Source organism: Vicugna pacos, chromosome 17 (genome assembly GCF_048564905.1).
Source record: "Vicugna pacos chromosome 17, VicPac4, whole genome shotgun sequence".
Classification (NCBI taxonomy): domain Eukaryota; kingdom Metazoa; phylum Chordata; class Mammalia; order Artiodactyla; family Camelidae; genus Vicugna; species Vicugna pacos.
Window position 1 is genome coordinate 18,108,541 of NC_133003.1, and position 25,797 is coordinate 18,134,337.

At 42.0% G+C, this 25,797-nt stretch overlaps 1 protein-coding gene across 2 annotated transcripts; it reads right to left on the reverse strand.

Annotated features, from left to right (window-relative positions):
• Nucleotides 1-835: 835 nt before the first annotated feature.
• On the reverse strand, nt 836-25,797 carry ZNF445 (zinc finger protein 445). 2 transcript variants are annotated; one of them, XM_006200699.4, is made up of 7 exons: nt 25,697-25,797; nt 11,054-11,627; nt 8,629-8,797; nt 8,208-8,284; nt 7,788-7,914; nt 7,185-7,295; nt 836-6,440 (listed from the first exon to the last, which is right to left on the reverse strand). In XM_006200699.4, exons 2-7 carry the CDS (start codon nt 11,480-11,482, stop codon nt 4,270-4,272), a joined length of 3,084 nt encoding a protein of 1,027 aa, XP_006200761.1. In that variant the 5' UTR covers nt 11,483-11,627; nt 25,697-25,797; the 3' UTR covers nt 836-4,269. The 2 variants fall into 2 exon arrangements, with proteins under 2 accessions (XP_006200761.1, XP_031542581.1); XM_031686721.2 differs by lacking the exons at nt 8,629-8,797; nt 25,697-25,797 and having other exon boundaries at nt 11,054-11,181.

Below are 25,797 nucleotides of genomic sequence, written 5' to 3' on the forward strand. Positions count from 1 at the left end.
TTTATCACAGTTAGGGGAAAAGATTACAGTGCAACACCACCACCACACCCAGAGTTTGCATGAACTTCCCCTTTGGAGCTAAGACAGAGTACCTGGGATTTCTTACCAGCTTGCCTAGATGTGAGACACAAACGAGAGAGACAAGGCTTGAGAGCTGTCAGTGGGCAACATCAAAAATGAGGCCAGATTCTCCTACAGCTCCTCCAGTCCTGATTGGGAGCTGCTTCTCACAGTAACTACCTCCATGACACCTCAGCATTCTCTTTTTGCCTTTTCAGTTACTCAGAGCAAATCTAGTGAACGATTCTTTGTAAGTTTCTTGTGGAAATCAATAGTATGGTTTCTGGCTCCTGACTAGAACCTGGCTGATACAAAACCTCTTTGCTCTTCTCAGCCAGGTTAGCATTAACTTAAAAGGTGTAGTTGGTATAAACGTTTACTCACCTACCTAAAAAAGCAGACTGGATGACGAAGCAGCTCCATCCCCAGGATCCCATTTCTTCATTAAACTTACAAGTCTACAGCTTCTGGCATCACTTGTCATTTTTTAGGCAAGGAGGAACTAAAGGAAATAGAGCTTATAATTTCGTATAAACTGCACTTCTTGGAGATCATGTGTCAATACGTGGAGAACATACCCATTCTTTTAAACTGTTACCTGGTTTTCCATCATAGGTGTATCAGACTTAACCATGCCTTTACTAATAGCCATCTGTGTTGCTCCTGATTTGTGCAGGGGAGGAATCTGAAGTCCTGAGAGACGGAGCAGCTCACTCTAAGAAATAGCACATAAATGGCAGAGCCAGGATTTCTACAGAATCATAAAATGGCAGAGCCCATGCTTAAAAATATTTTTATTTTGAAATATTTAAGCAAATCGTTATAAAAGAACCCACCACATAGCCCGTCAAATCAACATGCTGACCCATCTACATCAACGTTTTAAAAGAAATAAAACACAACTGACGCCTCCACGTGCCCTTCCTGACTCCACCCATAGCTCCTGCTCTGAGAAGGCAGAGCATGACTTTAACACATCATTCCGACACATGACTTTACACTCCTCATTTCACATGATTTGAATCCACAGGAAACACACTGTGTTAAACAGTTAACACTGTTCACTCTATGCCAACAATGTTTACATGCCAGCCACTATTCTAAGCATTTCACATGCATTAATTCATTAACTGTCCCCCCCGCCCCCCAGCACCCTGTGAGGTTGACACTACTATCTTATTTTACAGAAAAAGTGAAACACAAATAAGTTTAAATAATGTGCCCACAGATACACAGTATGTTTAACTTTACATAAGCGGTCTATCATAAGTAGCTTCGGCAACTTTCTCAGCATCTCTGTGACTCATCTATGCTGAAAGATGTTAACTCTAGCTCTTTCACATTCACTTCCCAAAGTACCAAAAAACAACCATTTATTTACCAGTTCTTCTGCTGATGGAAATTTAGGCTTTTCCTGGCCTTGTTAGAGCTGAACAGCACTGCAGCGAACAGTCATATACACATTTCCTTCTTCACGCGGAGTTGTTCTAAAGTTTATCCGGAAGTAGAATCACTGGGTGGTGGAGCACGCGGAACTTCACAAGACTGTGCAAACTGCTTGGCACAGTAGTTGTCACAATTTCCACACTCACAGCATTGAGTTCCCATGTTCCATACACTTACCCACGCAAGGGATTTTACAAAATCTGCCCACCTCACGAGTAGTCCATGTTAATTTACATTTCCTGGGCTGTCTCCTCTGCACATGCCTCTGTCGGGGCTGACAGGCTCCGTCAGCCGGGGTGAGCTGACTGAAAGACCTCCTGGTGCCCGCTCCGCCCTGTGGGGTCCCAGCCTGTCTGGCTCCCGCCAGTCCTAACCTCAGTTCCCCCGAAGCAGGCAGAGAGAAGGCGGGGCAGGGTTGGAAGGAGTGTGCTCTCTCCGGGCCAGGATGGGGTATGAGATAAGAACTGCTGGCTGGGCGGTCAGGAGCTGTCTGGGTGCCTCTTGGCTCGGAACCACCCACGGCTGGGCTGCCTCACAGCAGGCGCGCTCGTGGGTGGCCTCCAGGCGACATTTCACTCAGGGATCCCTTCAAAAAACTCCAATCCTAACTTAGCTGAACTAAACTCAGTTCTACATTCCTTAATAGAGGCAACTTTGTGCAAAATCTACTCTCCCCAGCAAAAGGTTACAAATAAGCACCCAAACCTGGCTTCCGGAGGACTCAGTCTGGCTGCAGTAGTGGATGTAACTTGGAAACCCAGACAACACCTAACAGAGCAACATACAGACACCAGGACAGGTGGGGCCGGGGGAGAGGGCTTAGGGGGACAAGGGTCAGGGAAGGCCCTTTAGAGTGAGGACCGGGGCAGGCTGGGACAGGGGTGTGGCACTCCGAGTGAAGGGAGAAAGCAGAAGGCAGGCCAGTCCAGGGATGTTCAGAGAAGGGCAAGAAGTTAAATCCAACACTAATTACACCAAAATGTTTAGAGGCTGGCTCCAAGTAGTCAGACTTTTCCTTTCAGCTAATCTGTATTTACTAATATTTCTATAATAATTACATAATACTCATAATTATTTTTTAAAACTCAGGTTACTGAACAGACTGCATCAGTATAATCCCAAATATTAAAGGTTTACCTCAGTATAGAGGGATTTCTGCTGATTTTTACTTCATTCTTTATACATTTTTAATTTTGATTTGAATGTTAAAAATAAATATATATCATTTTATTAAAAAAGGTGGTTAACAACACCCATATTGGGGCGGGAACTCTATGAGGTACTTAGTGGCACAAGGAGTCGGGGGATGAAAATATGGACAGAAAAGGGGTGTTTCTGTGTCAACTGGCTTGGGAGCTGCAGCTCTGTGAGGGCTCTGGTCCTAGAGATCAGACCCATAACCGTAGTTAACCAAGCCTTCTTTTCACCAGTCCCAAGAGTCAGGTAGCACAGCCAGTTACTCTCATTTTATACACAAGGAAATAGATGCCAATTTCCAGTGACTTGCCCAAGATCATCCTGCCAAGAAAAGGCACACCAAGCCTAGAACGCAGATCTGATGACTCCGAGGCCCGTTCCGTGACCTTGGGCCCTCGACACGTGGGACTCTGAATTTGAATTACATGTTATCAGGGTTCAGATTCAGACAATAACACTCCACAACTGAAAACTGTCCAAAAGCTCCCACCTCCCTCTGAGGCAGCCAAGCTCCAGTGAAGACTCACGATGCTCACACGGCTCTGGGCCCTTGCCTCCAGCTGGCTCACTCCACTCTAGCTCAGGGGCCTACCCGCCATTCCCTAAGGAGACCAGACAAGACCCTAACTCCTGAGAAGTGTCCCGTGTAGGATCTAGAGACCTACAGGGCTCACTCACTCTGTGATCTCCTCAGGTCTTTGTTCACATCTCACTTTCTCATTTGAGGCCCCTCTGAACAGCCGCTTTAAAATCTCAACCCACCTCCCAATCCAGCACTTCCTCTCACTCTATGCTGATTCATTCTGTCCACAACACATATCACCACCCAAAATACTATATATAAAATCTCATTTGTTTATCGTCTGTAAAGATCCAAGATGGCAGATGTTTTTGTTTATTCCAGTCACTGCGGGGTCTCTGGCACAAACAGTGCCTGGCACACGGGAGGTGCTGGATGGCTGCCGCCCCTGCAGACCTGTGGGATGGAGATGGCGAAGGGGCACCGGCAGAGCTCCATGCTCCAGGTGATCAAGGCCAGGACCGTGCTCTCCTCCATGCGCAGCCGAGACAACCCTACGCCCATGGCAAGTATCCAAAGCCAGCTGTGAAGGCCAAAGCCTCAGCCAGAACTCCCCAGGGGAGGCTAGGAGTTCTTGCTGCTGCTGCTGCTGATGCTTTTAAGGTCAAACAGAACAGGCACCACCACAGACTAAAGTCAAAGGAAAACTTAGGATACAGCTGGCCCCTTCCCAGCAGCCACAGCCCACCATGCCACAGACTTTTTGTCAAACCGTGAAGGGCAACGGTCTCTCCCTTTAGAGTTACAGAAGGAGATCTGGCTGGGGGTTCTCCGGGCCACAACCAAAAGCCGCTCCTCGGGGCCCAGCAGCAGGATGGGGATGCCCACAGTTTTTGAATCCTCAGGATTCTCTTCCACTAGCTTTCCAAATAGGAAGGACTGGGCCTGTGTACAAGTTTACCTCACGCTGCCTACAATCAAGGGTTCTCCGGCAGGGTAGCTCGGAACCCGTCTCCCCCACGTCTCCCTGACTGTGAGCCCCCATGCTAATCTCTAATGTGGTTTTTCATATGCCGAGCCAAATTGGATGACCACCTGAAGGTCTTCCCACACTCTCTGCACTTGAAGGGCCTCTCTCGAGTATGAAATCTCTTGTGGCTAATGAGCTGTGAGCTCTTGTTAAAGGTTTTCCCACACGTGCTGCATTTGTGGCACTTTCCCCTAACGGGTATGTCCTGGAGTCCAGCGAGCCCAGAGCTCTGGCCACAAGCTGCCTTACAGTCTTCAAGGGATTTCTCCCCACTTGCCTTTAACTGCTGCAAACTCACCTCTGTTTCCTGGCGGGAAGACGACCCCGCCGCGCTGCATTCAGCCTGGGCCACCCTGGTGTGTTTTCTCTGATGAATGCAGAGGGTGTGTCTCCCGATGAAGTCTTTCCCACACCATTGACACTTAAAAGGTCTCTCCTTCGTGTGGATTCTCTGGTGGTTAACAAGGCGGTAATTCCTGTCGTAGGACTTCCCGCACAGATGGCACTTATAACGCTTCTCCCCACTGTGTATCCCCTTGTGATCTAAAAGACTTCTCTTACGTGTAAAGGTTTTCCCACATTCTTGGCACCAAAAGGGTTTCTCACCGGTGAGGAGCTGTGACTGCAGACTTGGACTGTCTTCACTTTCGTGGCACTCATACTGTCTTCCCAAGGAGTGAATCCTCTGATGTCGGGAGAGGTTAGAACTCCACCGGAAGGATTTCCCGCACTCCCTGCACTTATAAGGCTTCTCTCTGGTGTGAACTCTCTGATGGATGAGGAGAAAGGAGTGATTCCGGAAGGCTTTGCCACACTGGCTACACTTGTAGGGCTCCTCTGTGCTGTGGCTGCTCTGGGGAACCTGGGACGCTCCGTCCTGACTAACAGATGGCGCTTCCTCTGGCTTTCTTTTGACGGTGTGCTGCTTCTTATGAACGATAAAGGCCGACCTGTGGGTAAATGCTTTTCCACATTCGCTGCATTGGTATGGTCTCTCGCCTGTGTGAATTCTCTGATGATCAATGAGAGACTTCTTTCGAGTAAAAGTTTTCCCACACTGCTGACACAAAAAAGTTTTCTCCACAGGGGGGGCACTCTGGGGCGGAGGGACGCTGGAGGGCTGCGTGAAGTCTTCTTCATACTCGTCCTGCTCGTCGAGCTTCTCTTCCTGATGCACTCTCATATGACGGGTGAAGTTTGACCTCCACCTAAATGTCTTCCTACATTTGGTGCATTTATAGGGTTTCTCCTGGGTATGAATCCTTTGGTGTTCGACAATGTATGATTTACAGTGGAAGGATTTCCTACACTGGCTGCAGTCAAAGAGTTTCTCCCCACTTTGTTCTCTCAAGTGATGATCAAAACCTGAGCCACAGGTGAGAGCTTCTTCAACCTGATTAGATTCAAGAAATTTCCTCTTAGCATGGGTTTCCTGGTGCAGGCGGTAGGCAGACATGCGTCGGAAAGCTTTGTCACATAAACTGCATTTATACGGTTTCAATCCAGTGTGAATTTTCTCATGTCGCACACGATTCGAACTCCACCTGAAGGCTTTCCCACATGCCCTACATTTAAACGGTTTCTCTTGAGTGTGAAGTCTCTGATGACCTGCAAGGTGGGAGCTGTGGCTGAAGGTCCTCCCACAGTCGCTGCACTTATACGACGCCCCCACCATGTGACGATTCGGCCTGTGTTGGTGATGAGCACTGAGGCTGAAGTCCTTCCCATGCGCATCCTTTGCCTTCCCCTTCAGTCCAGTGTGAATTCTCGGGTGCAGGTTAAACCCGCCAATCACGCGTCTAAGCCCTTTCCCGTACTCCTTGTAGTCATAGTGGTAGGAGCTCCCTCTGAAGTGTCTGCCACAGCCATGTTTAAGGGACTGCTTTCTTCTGGGACCTCTCAAATACATAATATGTTTTAGATGAAGACTGTTACTTTTTCCTGATTCTTCACAGTGTTTTTCTGTCCCGTGGCTGGAATTGGTCTCTTCTTTCTTTACTTTCACTTGTACAGGGTTTCCCCCTTGCTCCTTTAACCTGCTTTTCTGCTCAGAAGATTCTCTGAGCTCTGTTCCTTCAGAAACGTTGGCTGTACCACGACATCCTGATGGCAGGGCTAAGGCTGCTACTTCTTCCAAAGGTTCGTGTTTTAAGACTAATTTGTTTGTTTTCATATGGAGCTCTCCTCCTGACACAAATAAAACATACAAGAATGTACTCCCTTCCCATACGTGGAACTGCAGAAAGCACCAAGGGACCAAAAAACTGTCATGAACTTCGGTGGTGAGGCTTTTGCCTGACTGCCAACACCTTTACAAAAGGGATAAGGCAAAACATGGAAGTGTCTGAGTGACAGAAAAGGGAGGAGGAGAAGGACAGGCCCAGCAGCTAGACACATGCAGAAATCACACCCAGGTGAAAAACAAAAAGGGTTAAGAAGGGAGTGTTAAACAGCACGAGAGGGCAGAGGAGTCACCACACAAGTGCATGACAGGAAGGTCTCCGGAGCTGAGAGGTGAGGCTCCTACTGGGACTGGAGATCCAGCATCCCACAGGGAGGACCAAGCAGAGAAGAGCAGCAGGAACAGGACGGGGGCTCCAAGGACCCAGGGGAGGGGGACGGGCAGGGGCAGCACAGGGCTGAGGAGGAACATCAGCGAATGGAAAAGAGATGGACAGTGAAGCTGTCCAGTGGGCAAGAATTGTGTCTGAGAGGGCTGCTGAGGGAAGGGCGGGGCCAGATATGAAGGTCTAGTAGGCTGGCCTGAAGGGAGAAGCCTTGGGCCCAGCACTCCTGTGCAGCACTGCTAACAATCTTCCTTCCAACAAACAATGGAGTAAGTTTCCCAGGATTTATTTGGTGTAAAAGACCTTAAGAAAGAGAAGAGGAGGTGCGGGAGGAGCAAGACTTGGTCAGTTCTCTGGAACTCACCTGCAGGGGCAGCACCTGGATTCCCCTTAGGCTGAGCCCCCTGGACATTCAAACCCCATGGCTCCCTTGCCTCCAACCAGGAGATCACAGCAGGCTTGGTGAATGGCCCCACTGCAGAAGAGAAGAGAACGGGGTGTGACTGGAAGGGAGATGAGTCAATCAGAACCACTCTCCAGGGCCCTCTCAGGACTGAGCTCCTGGCAGGAAGTAGGGGAAGCCAGGGAGGCAGGTGGAGGGAGTTAGGGAAGGAGGCCCAGACAGGAATTTCTGATAGCTCTGAGTACAGACAAAAAAGGCTAAGAGAAGCCAAAGACAAAAGGATCGCTTGGATTCTCCAGAACCACACGAGAACTCAATTCATTAAATCAGCCAACTCTTTTTTGGATGCCTAAATGGACCATGAATTTGACACATATGACTTTCACTCTTTACAATAACCCAGCATGACTGGCATTATTATATTTAAGAGAGGAGCTGAGATAAAAGATTAAGTGATCTGGTTGGTAGTTAGAGAGACAGGACATAAACCTAGGTCGGGCCCCTTTCTATAGTTCACACAATGAGAACTAAGAAGGGAGAAGCAGAGGTAGGTAGAAGCCTTACCCAGAGAAGCCATGTTCCCATAATTCTCTAGCATCACATCCCTGTACAGGTTCCTCTGAGAAGCGTCCAGCCATCCCCACTCATCCTGGGAGAAGGTCACCTCCACGTCCTTGAAAGTCAAAGCCTCCTGAAAAATCACGGTCCTATGACTTAAAGCTGGTCCACAGCTCCGAGCTTTTAGGAGTGGGCAGGGGAACAGGGCTGGCTCTGAGTGAGTACAGGATGGATCTGTTAAGACTGAAAGAGAAGGTCATCACCCAGCACAAGAGCTCTGGGCTCAAGGGGGATAAGCTGGTATCCCACGTGGGTCTTGGGATGTGAGGTCACTGGACAGAGAGACTCAGGACGAGGGGGAGCTGCTGCTATGCCATTAGGCCGCAGTGCTGGGACATCAGGAAGGACTGAAGGTCCTGTGCTCACCTGAGGCTGGGCTGTCACCGAGTCTCCTGGGCGTCCCTCTCTCTGGGAAGGGGCAGGCACCTGCGCAGCAGGAGGATCTGAAGGAGAAAGAGCCATGAGAGGGCAGCCCAGCTCTAGGCATCCCAGTGAGAAGCCCACTCTCCCCCCACAGAGAGGACTCCTGGGCCCATAAGCAGGTACGGACTGTTGTTAAACACCCATTTCACATCTCCCCAGTGTCTGCTGGGGGCCGGGGAGGGTGGGGTGTGCAATGGGAGGAGGAGTGAGGCAGACATGGGTCACAGAAGGACAAAAAGGACACAGAGCTAAAGGCCAGGACAGGAAGGGATTCTCGTGAGAAGACAGAGGGTGCAAAGATGACATTATAGGAAATTCGGGAAGTGTGGCACGGGCTGGGGTCTTAGAGCCAGGCGGCAAGTACCGGATTGCCCAGCCAGGAGGTCACGCACTCCTATTTCATAGGGAGGCTGCAGGTGGTCTCCCAGGGCAGAGCTGCTCCTGAGAGGTGAAGCAGGGAGCCATATCTGTGCGGCTCGCAGGGCTCCTGTGCCCATCCAATGCACATCTGGGCTCTGGGCAGGGGCTGGGTCCTGGCAAGAAGAAAATGTGAGAGGATCCCCGTGGGAATCAGAAAGCAAACAAAGAACAGGCCACGTATGGCCAATCCCTAAAAGGCAGAGCCCAGGGAATGGTGAGCTGGGCCCTTCATTACCTACAGGCAGAGGGGAAAGGAGGAGGCGAAATCCCAGGGAGGACCCCCTCATCTCCGCCCCCTGGGCTCTAACTCGGGCTACAGGGAGACAGGTGGCACCAGATTTCCACTTGACATAGGAAAGCACCTGGCAAGTCAGTGACAGCATTGTTGTCAGGACTCAGGTGCTGCAGTGAGACCTCCCCACTTGCCCTCAGTCCGCACCCTCAGCCTGGAACGTAGAAATGAAAGAAGAAATTTATCCCTGAGAGTTAAACTGATAATGGTTCACAGCAGAGGTGCAGTCGGATGATGTCTACCAAATCTCAGGCACAGCTCTATGTAACAACAGGCAAAGCGACCTTGAAGAGGCAGGAAGGCTCCCAGATGGTAAACCAGACTGAACTAGCAACACCACTAGAAAAGCAATGCTAACAGTGAGTGTCAGCTATGGCATCACAGAAAAATGTCTCAGGTGCAAAAACCAGCAGCGCCCATCCAAGAAGACCTGGAAAGAGGCAGCCTTTGTCCTGGGGCTTCAAACAGTCCTGATCTTGAGGCACGTCTACCCTGATGCAGAAAGGAGTATAGGAAGCTACAGCCAATGAACTTCAGGTTTTTCTGGTCCTGTGGCAAAGACATTCTCTACACTGATATGGACAAATCTTAGCCTGAGGCCATTAAATATCCATATTCTATAGCTGTAGACTAAAGCCAATAAAAGTCATCACAGTAATTTATCTCCAGTTACTCTCAAATCCTACCGCAGGAAGAATAAAGAAACAAAAATATGGAAGCATAGCCAAGTGAGTTTAAGGATAAATTTCTCAGGCCCCCGTTTCTCATATTTTTATAATTTTGATAAACTATAGGGTGACTCTGCAATTTTATATGCATCCTGGGCATTTCCATTCATTTTTTTGGAATTTGGGGGGCTTTTTTCCAGCTTTTGCTTTTTTGTTTTCTAATTTCTAACTAGCTGTCAACAAGGTAGAACGTTTCTGCTCATTTGGCAATGTTTTCATGGATTTTTTAAACCATACATCTAGCTCTGACTGACGTGAATATAATCAAGCTACAATTTTGTATCTACTGGTATCTTATTTGCTTTAAATAAGTTATTTTTAGATCCTATTGAATATGTTTATTCAACAGGATAATGATAAATGTTCTTTTTAGTTTTAGAAAATAGCACCCAATGTTGAACAAAGGGTTTTTTTTTTCAGTAGTCATATCTTGTGTTGATTTGTTACCATTTATTGCTGATAGGCCATATTCAGATGTTTTAATTGACTGGTTTAATTTTTATATTAAATTTAGGAGAGAAATACATCAAATATATTTCTGAAACCTTTATTTGTGAATCATACGTAGAATTACACATATTTTTACAGAAGTAAAATTTTTTAAAAAGCCATTTAAAAAAATGATAAATGCTCTTAAAAAAAAAAAACAACCTCCAAAAACATGAGCATTGAGAGGCTAGCCTATGTAGGGCACAGGGGCAGGCAGAGTGCACTGTAACTGACCCATGGCTCTACTGCCTGCAGTAGGACTGTCAGCTGCTTCTCGGCACCAAGGCCAGGGCTGGACACATGGTAGGCAGTCAAATACATACTGAGCAAATTCTCATTGTTAGATCAGTTTTCCGGTTTTTTTTTTTTTCAATAGATTGAGCCCCTGAGAGATTGAAGTTTACTGAGAAAGAAGTAGTATGGTATGTGTAGACTGCTCTTGTAGGTTTCAGCATGTACTCAGAAGCCAAGGAGCCTGACACTAACTGCTCCCTGGGTTATGAGCAAGAGATATCACCCCCATTTTACAGGTCAGAAGCAAGTCAAGTTAGACATGTGAAGATGTACTCTGTGTACTGTAAGTCACTGTGTCCAAAAATTTATTACTATTATTTATGGATACTTGTGGACCCTCTTCTTCCTGGAGCTGTTACTCCTCTAGGAAGGAAGAGAGGGCTACCTGCCAAAAGGTCCCTGGCTTAGCGTCCAGTTCTCAGCTGCTCAGGGGCCATGGGAATGAGAAGGGAAGACATCCCCTGAATTCCTCCATGTTGAGGACACCCCATCCCCAGATAAGCTAAGCCAGCTGGCTGGCAGGCAGGGTTCACTGGGCACCGACACTCACTCACACTCACACTCACCCTCCATGGTGTTCCACTGAAGTCCCCCTGCAGCTCTTCCAGCAAGGCCACAGCCTCCTCACCACTCTCAGGGTGATGCAGCTGCACCCAGGTCCGAAGCTCCCCGGGCAGGATGCTCAGGAACTGCTCCAGCACCAGGAGCTCCAGGATCTGGGCCTTTGAGAGAACATCAGGCCTCAGCCACCAGCGGCAGAGCTCCTGGAGCCGGCTCAGAGTCTCTAGGGGCCCAGAAGACTCATGGTAGCGAAGCTGCCTGAAGAGCTGGCGGAACAGCTCCTGGCCAGGACGATTGAGTGTCTGCGGCCTGGGAGCCTGCACTGAAGTGTAGCCTTCATCCTCTTCTTCCTTCTTTATCATCTGAAGATGTCCTCGCTCCCTTGAAGCCTTGGCCTGAGCTGGATGGACAGCATACCACCTGCCTGGAGGCATCACTTCTGTTCAAGGTCTACCCAGCGGAGTGCAATCAAGTCTGCGTTAGCTATATATATATCACTGCTGGGGCCTCGGGAGTATCTTTTCAGCACGGATGTGGACAATGCCATTTGCTGGGACATCAGAAGTCACTGGCAAGAGACTGAAATAACCAATGTTATTATTTGGGATGGATGGGAGAAGGATGGTGCAACTAGATGTTGTTACTTGGGATCATCTTTAGATTTAAGAGAAAAAGGGCACATAAACATTTGCATAGTAGTGCCTGCCAGGATCAAGCAGACCAGAGGAAAAAATCAGATCTGTGCTTACCAGAGGCAACGGTGAGGGTAGGGGATTGGATTAAGGCAGTCAAAGGTACAAACTTCCAGTTATAAGATAAATAAGTACTAGGGATGTAATGTATAATATGACAAATATAATTAACTTGCTGTATATTTTATACAAAAGTTGTTGAGAGTAAAATCTAAGAATTTTCATCATAAGAAAAAAATATTTTTTCTATTTACTTTGTATCTAAATGAGCTGATGGACACTCACTAAGCTTATTGTGATAATCATTTCATAATGTATATAAGTCAAATCACTATCCACATTAAACTTATACAATGCTATATGTCAATTATATCTCAATAAAACTGGAAGAAAAAAATTCTTTTACTTAAAAAAAATCAATGGCATTTCTACATAGTAGAAATGAACAAACCAAAGATAATATTAAGAAAAAAATTTCATTCACAATCACATGAAAAGAATAAAACACTTAGGAAAGAATTTAATTAAAGAGCAAAACTTATAACCTAAAAACTACAAAACATCATTAGAAGAAATTAAAGGTTTCAATAAGTGAAAAGACATTCTGTGTTCATGGATCAGAAGACGATATATTGTTAGGATGATAATACTATTCAAAATTATCTATAGATTAAAAAAAAATGCCTATCAGAATCCCAGCTTGCTTCTTTGTAGAAACTGAAAAGCTGATCCTAACACATGGAAACTCAAGAGACCCATACAACATACAACACAATCTTGAAAAAGAGTATGCTGGAAGAGAGGACATCAAGATGGCAGAGTATGAGGATGCTGACCTCACATTCCTGCATGAACACATCAAAAATACACATGGAGCAATTCTCACTAGAAACAAACTAGAGACTGGCAGAAGACTCTTCTACAACCAAAGCTATAAAGAAAGATCCACAATGAGTCAGGAAGGAAGGGAGGAGAAGCCATTAGGTTGGAACCTAAGTCCACAGGAGATGACACAGAAGAGGGAGATATCACCACCTCATTAAAAAATGAGAACAGTCTAAAAGATCTCTGAAACAATATCAAGTGTATCAATATTTGCATTATAGGGGTCCCTGAAGAAGCGGGAGAAGGGTTAAAAAATTATTTGATGAAATTATGGCTGAAAATTTCCTGAACCTAAAGAAGGGAAGATATCCAGGTATAGGAAGCACAGAGAGTCCCAAACAAGATGAACCCAGAGTCGCACAACAAGAAATATTATAATTAAAAGGGCAAAAATTAAAGATTAAGAGAAAATTCTAAAGGGAGCAAGAGAAAAACAAAGAGTCACATACATGGGAACCCCCATAAGGCTATCAGTGAATTTTTCTGCAGAAACTTTGCAGGCCAGAAGGGAGTGGTATGATATACTGAAAGTGTCGAGGGGAAAAAAAACTATAACCTAAGATACTCTAGCCAACAAGGTTATCATTCAGAATTGAAGGAAAGATAAAGAATTTATCAGAGAAGCAAAAACTAAGAGAGTCCGTCAATACTAAACAGACCATTACAAAAAAAGTATTAAAGGGTCTTCTCTAAGTGGAAAAGAATAGGCTACAACAAGAAGTAAGAATTTATACGAAAGGGAAAAAAATGCCACTAGTAAAGGCTGTGGATCAACCATTTAAATAAGCTTATACAAAAATTAAGACAAAAGCTGTAAAATCAACTGTACAGTAAATACTTACAGGAGAAACACGAAAATGTAAAATATGAAATCAAAAACACGAAATGGGGAGGGGATGAAAAATGTAAATCTTTTGGAATGTGTTTCAAACGTAAATGAACAACAGTTTAAAACAAACAGACATAGTAATAGGTCAACATAAATGAACCCCACAGTAACCACAAATCAAAAACCTATAATAGATATACAAAACCTGGAGAGAAAAGAACATCAAACCATAATATAAATATTCTTTTCTAAAGAAATATTCTTTTCTAAAGAAAATCAAACCATAAGAATATAAATAAACAGTAGAAAAAAAGAACAAAGAACTACAAAAACAACAAGAAACAAGTAACAAAGTAGAAATAAGAACATACCTATCAATAATCAGTTTAAATGTCAATGGACTAAATGCTCCAATCAAAAGACAAAGGGTGGCAAATTGAATTCAAAAACAAGATCCATCTATATGCTGCCTAAAAGAGACTCACTTCAGAGCTAAAGAGACACACAGACTGAACGTGAAGGGATGAAAAAAACGTATTTTACACAAATGAAGATGACAAGAAAGCTGGGACAGCAATACTCTTATCAGACAAAGACTCTAAAGCAAAGTCTATAATGAAATATAAAAAAGGACATTATATAATAATAAAAGGATCACTATGAGAAGAGGGTATAACATTCATTAACATATATGCAGCTAATATATAAGCACCTAAACATAAAAAGCAAATATTAAGAGACATAAAAGGAGAAATTGACAATAATACAATAATAGGAGGGGACTTTGACACCCCGCTTACATCAATGGAAAGATCATCCAGACAGAAAATCAATAAAGAAACAGTGCTTTTAAATGACACATTAAATCAGATGGATTTGACACCTATCTATGGAACATTTCATCAAAAGCCAGCAGAATACACATTCTTTTCAAGTACACATGGAACATTCTCCAGGACAGATCATTACTAAGTCACAAAATAGTCTTGACAAATTTAAGAGGATAGAAATTCTATCAAGCATTTTTTTCCCAATCAAAATGATATGAAACTAGAAATCAATTACAAGAAGAAAAATGGGAAAAATACAAACATCTAGAGAGTAATAAACATGCTCCTAAAAAACCAATGGGTCAAAGAAGAAATTGGAGAGGAAATCTGAAAGTACCTTGAGACAAATGAAAATAAAAACAACTTTCCAAAATCTATGGGGGTGTGGAAAAAGCATTTCTAAGAGAGAAGTTTATAGTAATATAGGCTTACCTCAAGAAACAAGAAAAATCTCAAACAACCAAACTTACCATCTAAAGAAATTAGAAAAAGAAAAATAAACAAAGCCCAAAGTCAGCAGAAGGAAGGAAATAATAAAGATCAGAGATGAAATAAATAAAATACAGATTAAAAAACAGAAAAGAGCAATAAAACCAAGAACTGCTTTTTCAAAAAGGTAAACAAAATTGATTAGCCTGTAGTCAGGCTCATTAAGAAAAAAAGAGAAAGGACTCAAGCAAAGTAAGAAATGAAAGAGGAGAAATGACAAACAATACCACAGAGATACCAGAAAAATAGAAAAGAGAGAGAGAATACTACAAAAAGTTATATGCCAATAAACTGAACAACCCAGAAGAAATGGATAACTTTCTAGAAACATACAATCATCCAAGACTGAATCACAAAGACTGATTCTCTCAATCTGACAATCTGAACAAACCAATCAGTAATAATGAAATTAAATTAGTAATCAAAAAACTCCCAGCAAACAATAGTCCAGGACTGGATGGCTTACAGGAGAATTCTACCAAATATATAAAGAAGAGCTAATAACTATCCTCAAAATTTGAAGAGGAGGGAACACTCTCTAATCCATTCTACAAAGCCACCATTACTCTGACACCAAAACCAGATAAAGACACTATTTAAAAAAGAAAACCACAGACCAGTATCTCTGATGAATACAGATGCAAAAATTCTCAAAATACTATCAGCAAACCCTATTCAACAACATATAAAAAGAAATTATACACCATGATCAAGCAGGATTTATTCCAGGGATACAAAGATGGTTCAATACATGCAAATCAATGTGATAAACCAACTTATCAAAATGAAAATAAAAATCACACGATCATCTCAAGAGACACAGAAAAAACACTTGACAAAATTTAACATCCATTCATGATAAAAATTCTCAGGGGAGGGTATAGATCAGTGGTGGAGTCCATGCTTAGCATGGACAAGGTCCTGGGTTCAATCCCCCATACCTCTGTTAAAATCAATAAATAAATAAACCTAATTACCTCCCCTCCTCCCCAAAAATTCTCATCAAAGTTGATTTAGAGGGAACATAACATAATAAAGGTCACTTATAACAAACCCACAGCTAACATCATACTCAATGGTGAAAAGCCAAGTTTTTCCTCTAAAATCATGAACGTTACAAGGATGCCAACTCTTGACTTAACATAGTAGTGGAAGTCATACTCACAGTAATCCGACAAGAAAAAGAAATAAAAGGCATTCACGTTGAAAGAGAAGAAGTAAAACTATCACTATTTGCAGATGAATACTATTTACAGAAAACCCTAAAGTCTCCAAAGCCTCTACCAAAAAACTGTTAGACTATATGAATTCAGGAAAGTTGCAGGATACGAGATTAATACACAGAAATCGATTGCTTTCTATACACTAGTAGTGAACCATTTCTCTATACCAGAAAGAGAAAGCAAGAAAACAATCTGTTTAAAGTCATATCAAAAACAATAAAATACCTAGGAATAAACTTAACTAAGAAAGTGAAAGATCTATACTTCAAAAAATACAAAACACTGATGAAGGAAATTGGAGATGATACAAATAAATGGAAAGCTATCCCATGTTCATGGACTGGAAGAATTAACATTGTTAAAATATCTATACTACCCAAAGCAATCTACAGGTTTAATGTAGTGCTATCAAAATACCCATGACATTTCTCACAGAACTAGAACAAATAATCCTAAAACTAATTTAGAGCCACAGATGATTCCAAATAGCTAAAATGATGCTGAGAAAAAAGAACAAAGCTGGATCTATCATGCTCCTTGACTTCAGACTACACTACAAAGTTACAATGATCAAAAAAGTACAGTCAGTGGAACAGAATAGAAAGCCCCCAAATAAATCCACATGCTTATGGTCAATTAATCTATGATAAAGGAGGCAAGAATACACAATGTAAAAAAGACAGTCTCTTCATTAAGTGGTGCTGGGAAAACTGGACAGCTACATGTAAAAGAATGAAATTGAAACATTTTCTCACACCAAATACAGTAATAAACTCAAAATGGATTAAAGACCTAAATCTAAGACCAGAAGCCATAAAACACCTAGAAGAAAATATAGGAAAAACACTCTTTGACATAAAGCACAACAATATTTTCTTTGGCTCTGTCTCCTAAGGCAAAGGAAACAAAAGTGAAAATACATAAATAGGACCTAATTAAACTTACAAGCTTTTGCACAGCAAAGAAAACCACTGACAAAATGAAAAGACAACTTAGTGAATGGGAGAGCATATTTGAAAATGATATGACCAATAAGGTGTTAATGTCCAAAATCTATAAACATCTCACACAACTCAATAACAAAACAAACAAACAAACAACCCAATTTAAAAATGGGCAAAAGACATGAATAGGCATTTCTCCAAAGAAGACATACAGACAGCCAACAGGCATATGAAAAAATGCTCAACCTCACTATTCATCAGTGAAATGCAAATCAAAACCACAATGAGATATCACTTCACATCTGCCAGAATGGGTAATATCAAGAAGACCACAAATAGCAAATGTTAGTGAGGATGTGGAGAAAAGGGAACCCTAGTACACTGTTGGTGGGAATGTAAGTTGGTGCGGACACTATGGAAAATAGTATGGAGTTTCCTCAAAAAAAAAAAAAATAGAACTATCATATGATCCAGCAATTCCACTCCTGGGTATATATCCAAAAAACCCCAAAAACACTAATTTGAAAAGATACACATACCCCAATATTCACAGCACATAATTTACAATAGCCAAGATATGGAAGTAATCTAAGGGTCCATCAACAGATGAACAGATAAAGAAGGTATAACATAAACACAAACACATATATATACATATACATACATACATACATACATACACACACACACACACACACACACACACACACACACAAAATGGAATATTACTCAGCCATAAAAAGAATGAAATTTTGCCATTTGCAACAACGTAGTTGGACCTGGAGAGTATTATGCTTAGTGAAATACATCAGACAAAGAAAAAAAAATACTGTATGTTATCACTTATATGTGGAATCTAAAAAATGAAACCAAGGAATGAATATAACAACACAGAAACAGACTACAGAGAACAAGCTAGTGGTTACCAATGAGGAAAGGGAAGTGGGAGGGGCAAGACAAAGGTAGGGGATTAAGAGGTACAAAATACAGTGTATACAATAAGTAAGCTACAAGGATATACTATACAGCACAAGGACTTCGAATGAGTATTTTACATTATTTTACAATATTTTACAATACCAATATTTTACCATAACTCCAAATGAGTATAATACATTAACAAATTAACTCACTAAAAATAAAAAGAGTAAGTTGAAAGATTCATATTAATTTCAAAGCTTATTTTGTAAGACGTGGTGCTAGCATAAGGATAGACATATAGATCAATGAAACAGAATTTTAAGAGTCCAAAAAAGAACCCATACATCTATGGTCAACTTACTTTCAACAAGTGTGCAAAGATCACTCAAAGTGGGGAAGAAGAGTCTTTTCAACAAATGGTGCTGGGACAACTGTATGTCTGCATGAAGAAGAGTGAAGCTGAACCTCTCCATAATACAATATACAAAAATTAATTCAAAATAGATCAAAGACCTAAACGTAAGGAGCTGAAACTATAAAATTCTTATCATAAAATGTAGGTGTGATACTTTGTGACAATGGATTAGTCAATGGATTCTACCAAATGCACACCAAAAGCACATGCAAAAAAAGATAAAATAGATAAGCTGGACTTCACCTAAATTTAAAACTGTTGTGCTTCCAAGGTCACATGAAGAAAGTGAAAAGGCAACCCACAGAGTGGGAAAAAAAATTTGCAAATCACATTACCTCATAAGGGACTCGTGGCTAGAAAATATAAATAACCTACAACTCAATAATAAAAAGACAACATAATTAAAATTGGACAAAGCATCTGAACAGACATTCCTTCAAAGAAAATATAAAGATGGATGAAAAACACATAGGATACAGAACAACATTAGTCACCAAGGAAAAGCAGATCAACACCACAATACAATACTACTTCACAACCACTAGGATGGCTAGAATCAAAAAGTCAGAAAATAACATGTGTAGATAAGCACGTGGATATATTGGAACACTCATACACTGCTGGTGGGAATGTAAATTGTGTAGCCACACTGGAAAACAGTCAGGCAGGTCTTCATAGAGTTAAACGTACAGGTACTACTTGGAATTCCATTCCTACATAGATACAGTCATCCTTCAGTACCCACAGGATATTACCCACAAAATGTATTCTAGCTAAAGCCTAAACTTCAAAAACAAAAAAAGAGAGCAAGAACCCTGGGGTAAGCAAGGATTTCTTAAGAAAATGAAAGGGAACTCTGTAAAAACCTCTTGTCTAAAAAAAACAAACAAAAAGGAACAAAAGCACAAACCACTGGATAGAAGTGTAAATGTATACAGCCACCAGGAAGAGTAGTTTGAAAGCCAGCAGTACAATTAAAAAGTCACATTACTTAATGCCCCTGGAATTTCACTTCTAGGAAGCTCCCTGGAAAAACATTTACACAGGTATTCAGGCATTTCCACAGGTGTTCTTTAGAGCCCTCTTTGTACTAATGCAATACTGGAAATGACTTATTTGTCCATCAATTAGGCTAAGTAGAAGTAAAGCACATTAGAGGATGAAATACTACACAACAGTTTAAAAGACTATACTAGACCCTTAAGCACCAAGGCAATTGTTTCACTGTTCACTGGGTGGTCAGGCTGTACAGTCGAGGTTAAAAAGCAGTTAACTGCCACTCACAGAAGAGATCACAGCATAATCCTAAGTTGCTGAGAAGAGATAATACCTACTAGGTTCCAGTGGTATAGTGTTTATTTAGAGCAAGAGAAGAAAATAAGAGTATAGGAGATTCAACCCCTTGCAAGCCACTGGTCCCCCATGACCAACGGACCCACTTCACAGCCAACACCGTGCAGGTGGAACAGATACAAGCACCACACTTCATGGCACAGTAGGACTGTGGCCCTTTGCCCGCAGGGTCTGAAATACAGAAACCAAGGGTAAGCCTGGGGGTCAGTAACAAAGGCACTTAAGCAGAAAAAGGGGTATATACATTAAGCACTGGACAGGGAGAGACAGTCCCTCACAAAGCTGTAAGTCCAGCATAAGCAGTGAGGGCTCTTCACTTCTGTGCAAGAAAATGTCGTCAGCCCAAGGATACTCGGTGCTATGCAAGAGAGGAGAAGCTGAGCCTGCCTGCCTTTCCCAACAACATTAAAGCCATATGCTAAGTTAAAAAGAACATCCTAGATATACCTGGAGAAAAAAGCTATAATCATAAATATGTGTATGTATGTTTGAGATACACGTAAGTACCCAAAAGATTTAAAAATGATCTAGGAGGATTCACAAAAACTCTTACTGATTATGGGGGTGGAGAGATTGGGAATAAAGAAAATTTCAGTTTATTTGTACTGATCTGAAGTTTTTCACACAACATCTATGTAGAAGGTCTCTCTCTTTGCTTTTTCTTTTTTTTTAAGAGCGTACATCAAAAGAAGATGAATGTGAATATGCCAAAATTTGAGAATTGGTTACTCCTGTGTGTTGGAAATATGCCTGCCTGTTATTTTCTTCTTTTTACTTTTTGTCTTTTCCCAATTTCCCAAAATAAAAAGTAAATTAAGAAGCAAATTTTAGAAATTACAGTTATGAACTCAATTATGTCTTAAACAAAATAAAAATAAAGCACAGTTTGCATATGTACAAAAAAAGTTCCTACAGCTTGCCACCAGTGTTTTCAGCCAATTATCTCCTCCAGCATTGGGATTAGAGAGTTTTCCCTTCCTATTTTTCTATGTACCCTGAATTGTAGAACATTATTTTCATAATCAGCAAGGTGGTCAATAATTCTGCTTAAAAAAAAAATAAAGCAACCAAGTATCAGCTTCCAGGACTCAAGGAGGTGGGCATGGAGCAGAAGAGGCTTGTACACCCTTGAAGAGGACATGTATGAATATGGAGGCTGCAGCTCAAGTAGCTGTAAAAGGAAAAAGAAATCGATGTGACCTTAGTTCTACTTTAGCCACTGAGTCAACAACCAAACCAAAGGCGGCTTGTGGAACTAAGAGAACAAGGTAAGACAAAAACTGACAACTGAGGTAGAGAACAAAAGAGATTAAGAGAGTAAAATGCTGCCAAAAACCACAACATGCAAAAGAAAAAGAAACTAAGAAAGACAGAGCATGTTAAAATCAAACCAAACCAGGGGAGGTGCTTCAAGATAGTAGAATAGAAGGACACGGAGCTCACCCTCTCCCACAAATACATCAAAAATACAATCTACATGTAGAACAATTCTCATAGAATACCTAAAACAAAACCAAACCAAAAAAGAGTCTACAAAGACATACGTATGGCTGTTAGCATAACTGATGCCATTTTAGACCCGTTCAACTCCTCCAGTCCTTCCACTGACCCTACCTATGACCATACAATGTGGTAAATCACTTTTCTGTCTCAAGGGCTTTATACTTAATAGACATTGTTTCATGATCGTTAGTTCCAGGTAGACTCTATGCTCTGCTAGTCTCCAAACAATGACGAAGACTTTCAGTAACATATTCCCATTGCCCATGAGACTAGTTATCCATTCAGAAACCCTGACTTAGGAATGCACTTGTTTCCAAGCACATATCCCCATATTCAACTATAAAATTGTCCCACTGGCCCCTGAGCAGCGCAGAGTGCAGCTGCCAGTGCTTCCAGAATGTCCACCTGATCCCACTGTGTGAGTAAATTATCCTAAAATAAATGGATCCACTGATTATATGGAGCTGCCTGCCTCATTCTTCAGTCTTAGCATACTTTCTCAGTTAAGCGGGCACTGTTCATTCTGTCCGTCCTCCAAGAGAGGTATGAAATAGACAGTAGGTCTTGGCCCCCGATGCAAAGTGGCCCCATTACTCAGTGCACCAAGTCACACATGATGGTCATCATCCCTTGAAGAGTGGAACCCTCCATCTCCCAAGGTTAAGCAAACTTAAAGGAATTATTACTTTACCAAGAAACCATCATCCCCTACATGACCTACAAACATCTCCTGCTCAGGGGAAAGAGTAACAGGCACTGAGGCTCAAGAGAATGAAATGGAGGCCAAAGAGAAGCATCTGGAAGAAACACACCCAGTGGGAAACATAAAAGGCACTGACCTATCTCGGGCAGTTGAGACACACCGCTAAACGAGCACCAAAAATAAGCCTCCAAGATGACATGAAGCAGCTGCTGCAGAAATGTCCCAAGAGGTCAGTGAAGTATCTCTAAAGAGGTGATGAGAAGACAGACCAACACAAAAATGAGGCCAAATGCCTGTGAATATAGCAGAAGATTCCAGCCCTTTTAGCCCAGCCTCTACAACCATGAACACAGACAGAACCTTATGACCTCCTGGGCCTTTCAAACTCAGAATGAAAGCCCCACAGCACAGTAAAGAGATGGGGGCCAGTGAGCCAAAACTGCCCAATTAAATTCAGGTATCCTAGTGCCTCAGGGTTCCTCCCATGTCCCAGCTAGCTTTCAGGGACAGAAGAAAAGCTTCACACTCATCAGCTTGTTAAGATTATACCACAAACGTGAGCCCCAGGCCTGGGGAGCAACCTGAGATGGATCAGGCCTCTTGTCCCCCGCAGCTTCATACCTTCACCCAGTTTCATTCCCAAATGAAAATGCTGGGGAAATCCCAAGCAATCCCATGGGCGTTTTTCAGGACACTTTCTTCATCATCTCATAGGCAATGTAATTTTAATTTCCTTTGAATTCCTCATTAAGTAGTCTCTAATTCTCATGTTTTTCCTCCCAGTGAGATAAGGTACATAAGGTTATTTTATATACTGGTAGCAAGCAAACAAGTTTCTAAGATAATCACCACTAAAGGAAGATTGTTTCCAGGGCATATTTAAAATGTTAAAATAATATTTATCCCACTTTACCAATTAAGATATGAGTCAAACCGAGCAGCCCAAATCTGGTTTCTAAATATCATTCTCCTATAAATGGAGCCAGGGAATTCTTGGATAAATGGTTGATTCCAGGGCTGCAGGAAGTGAAAAATACAAGATGAGTATTTTATGGTGCCTAAAAATCAGGGAAAGACATAAAAATGATGGGAACATGTAAAGGGAAACCAGGGCCAACCTGAAAGAGCTCCCAGTGGCCAAAGCTGGAATAATTAAGCAACAAAATAAATAACGTGACACCACATTATACCAAAAAAGGAAACAGCCAACATCCCACCCTGATGTAACTAATATAATAACAACAACAAAAGGAAGAGAAGGCATAACTCTTCCTAACGGAGAATTCCAGTTAAGAAATGGAAGAGAAAAAACAGAAAGGAAAGGCACCTGGAAGAGTATCACTGTAGTAACTGCTGCAGGCAAGAGCCACCAAGAAATGCTAATTAGTGTGTGAAAGTTGAGGAGAAACAGAGAGTTGAGGAGAGACTTTTCTATGCAAAGTCTCAAGGTAGCTTCCTCAAAATCACTAATTACAAAGGAGAGACAGTAACTTTACAGTGATGAAACCTGGCAGAAATACTGGAGCAAGATTCATACGACCAGGAAGAAGACACACCGGCATCACCCTCAATCTAAGCAGGACAACATCTGACAAAACCAAATCAAGGGTCATTCTAAAAATACAAACACAAAATATTGCAAGTGTCAAGATCATGCAGAACAAGTAAAACTGAGGAACTGTCACAGAGTTCTCAAAGAACAAGAAGACATGACAACTAAATGGAATGAGGGATACTATACTGGATCCTGGAACAGAAAAAAAAAAACCTTACAAAAGACACTGAAGAACCTTGAATAAATCAGCAGTTTAATTAATAGTACTGGACCACTGTAAACTTCTGAAGTTTGATGACTGTACTATGATTATGCAAGATATTACCTTTAGGCAAACCAGGTCAAGTATAAGAGAATTCTGTACAGTTCTGACACCCTCTGTAAGGCTACAATTATTCAAAATAAAGTTTCTAAAATTGAAGACATTTGAGATGCTAATGTGTTTCTTTTTTTGTATCTATCTAGAAGTATTAATGTCTAGGTATTAAGGATTAACTTGGCAATAAGGGTATTGAATACTGTCGATTCCTATCATCTGCAGTTTGGACTCATCCTTTTACTAATTTAACAAATATTTACTGAGCACCTACTAAGTCTGAGGCACTAAGGTTTCTGCAGTGAATTAAGCAGACAAAAGGCACTGCCCTGAGCAGCTTACAAGATAGACAAGGACAGGTGCCATGTAGTGTAATAAAACAAGGAAGGAGGATAAGAGGTCTAAGATCAGGGAAGGAAAAGTATAAGCTCAAAAACTCAGTCCTGTGGAGCACATAATGACTCACCTTAGGGAACTCTTTCGGACTGTTTCTCATATTAAAAATACTGAACACTGCAAAGCAACATGAGTTATATCTTACTACACTATCTGTTATTTTCGGTCTGGAACATGACATCATAGAATGCTCATGCACTAATATTTCCTGGAAACCAGGAGCCACAGAATCTTAACGGTGGCATGGTTACTATTTTTTATGCTTCTGTCAGTTTCTCTTTAAGTACATACTGAGATCTATCTTCAAATGATTCTCATCTTTTCAGCCTACTTTTTAACCAGCATTTGTCTATTTCTCTTCAGTATTAAGAACATGTAAGTGCAGCCTCTTTTGTCAGTCTCCGAGTACACACACAATATACACGTGTACAACAGCTGGAAATTCCCTGAAATCCAGTTATGTCTAAAACCACTTTCTGACACTTCCTTGCAAAATAACCACCTAATATTAATGAGTTTTCAACTCTGAAATACCAACAGTTTGAAACAAAATGGTGTTCTTTCCCCGTCACCACTTTTAACTTAGGAAGGTGAACATTCTAATTTCTTAGGCCAATGTAAGTGAGAAGACAGTAGAGCGGTTTTAAGTCACAGCTGTACCTAGTGTTTAATATTGCATTTTATATACTACTGTTCCATTTTGAAAGGAGATAATCACCCTAATACATGAGCTTTTTGGTACAAGTATCACCTGTTGAGCATTCACAGCTGCATGTAATGTGTACCTTGGAAAATAAACTGCAAACAAATGTCTTCTTTTAATTATACTTACAAAAATGTCAGCGGTGTCATCAAGTTGGCACCCATTTTAACCAATATATGAACAAATGCATTCGACAAGTTGAAGATACAATTTTCAAAAAGCAACTGTATGACAGTGCTTACTGCTACTGAATTATACACTTTAAAATGGCTTAAATGATCAATTTTTATGTGCCGTGTGCTAAACAATATGTGTATTTTATTTTATCATAATACTAAAAAAGCATTTTGAAAGCAACAGTACACAGATATGTAATCATGATGTTGTATGCCTGAAACTAATACGTTATATGTGGGTTACACCTCAGTTTTTTAAAATGTTAAAAATTTTAAAATATATGGATTATATACTTTTTTAAAGCAGTAAAAATAATCCCATTTCTTTAAAAAAAATGTACATGTATAACAGTTTGCATCATCATGCACACATTTTAAATGGTCAGGAAGCCTCCAGATGAAAACAGTAACGGACAGCGGTTACTTTCACTTTTCTTACGCTCACCCGCGTTATTCAATTATCTGTAAGGAGTCTCCTTTGTTTGCATAATTGGGAGAAGTAATAAAACACAGAAACCACTACTCCAAATTCTCGACCCGGGCGGCCGTAGCGCAGGCAGATAGATACGCCCTCACAGCCGCGGGTCGGGCTCCCAGGCCAGACCCCCGCCCCGGGCGCAGCCTCCAGGCCGAGCCTCCCCCCCGCCCCACACGCCGGGAACCCCGCGCCCGCACCGCAACCCTCCACGCCCACCCGCCCCGCGGGGCAGCTCACCGACTCCCGCGGCCGCGCGAAGCTCGGTCCCCTGACCGCACGGCCCACCCCACGCCAGTCGCCCCGCGCCCGGCTCTCCGTCCCTATCGCGCACGCGCGTC

Excerpts from the sequence above, each read along its gene's own strand:
- ZNF445 (XM_006200699.4), bottom strand. The coding sequence starts at position 11,482 with ATGCCTCCAGGCAGGTGGTATGCTGTCCATCCAGCTCAGGCCAAGGCT. Across the intron at positions 8,798-11,053 it reads TCAGTGGAACACCATGGAGG|GACCCAGCCCCTGCCCAGAG; the intron begins GTGAGTGTGAGT and ends TCTTCTTGCCAG. Across the intron at positions 6,441-7,184 it reads TCCAGGTGCTGCCCCTGCAG|GAGGAGAGCTCCATATGAAA; the intron begins GTGAGTTCCAGA and ends TATTTGTGTCAG.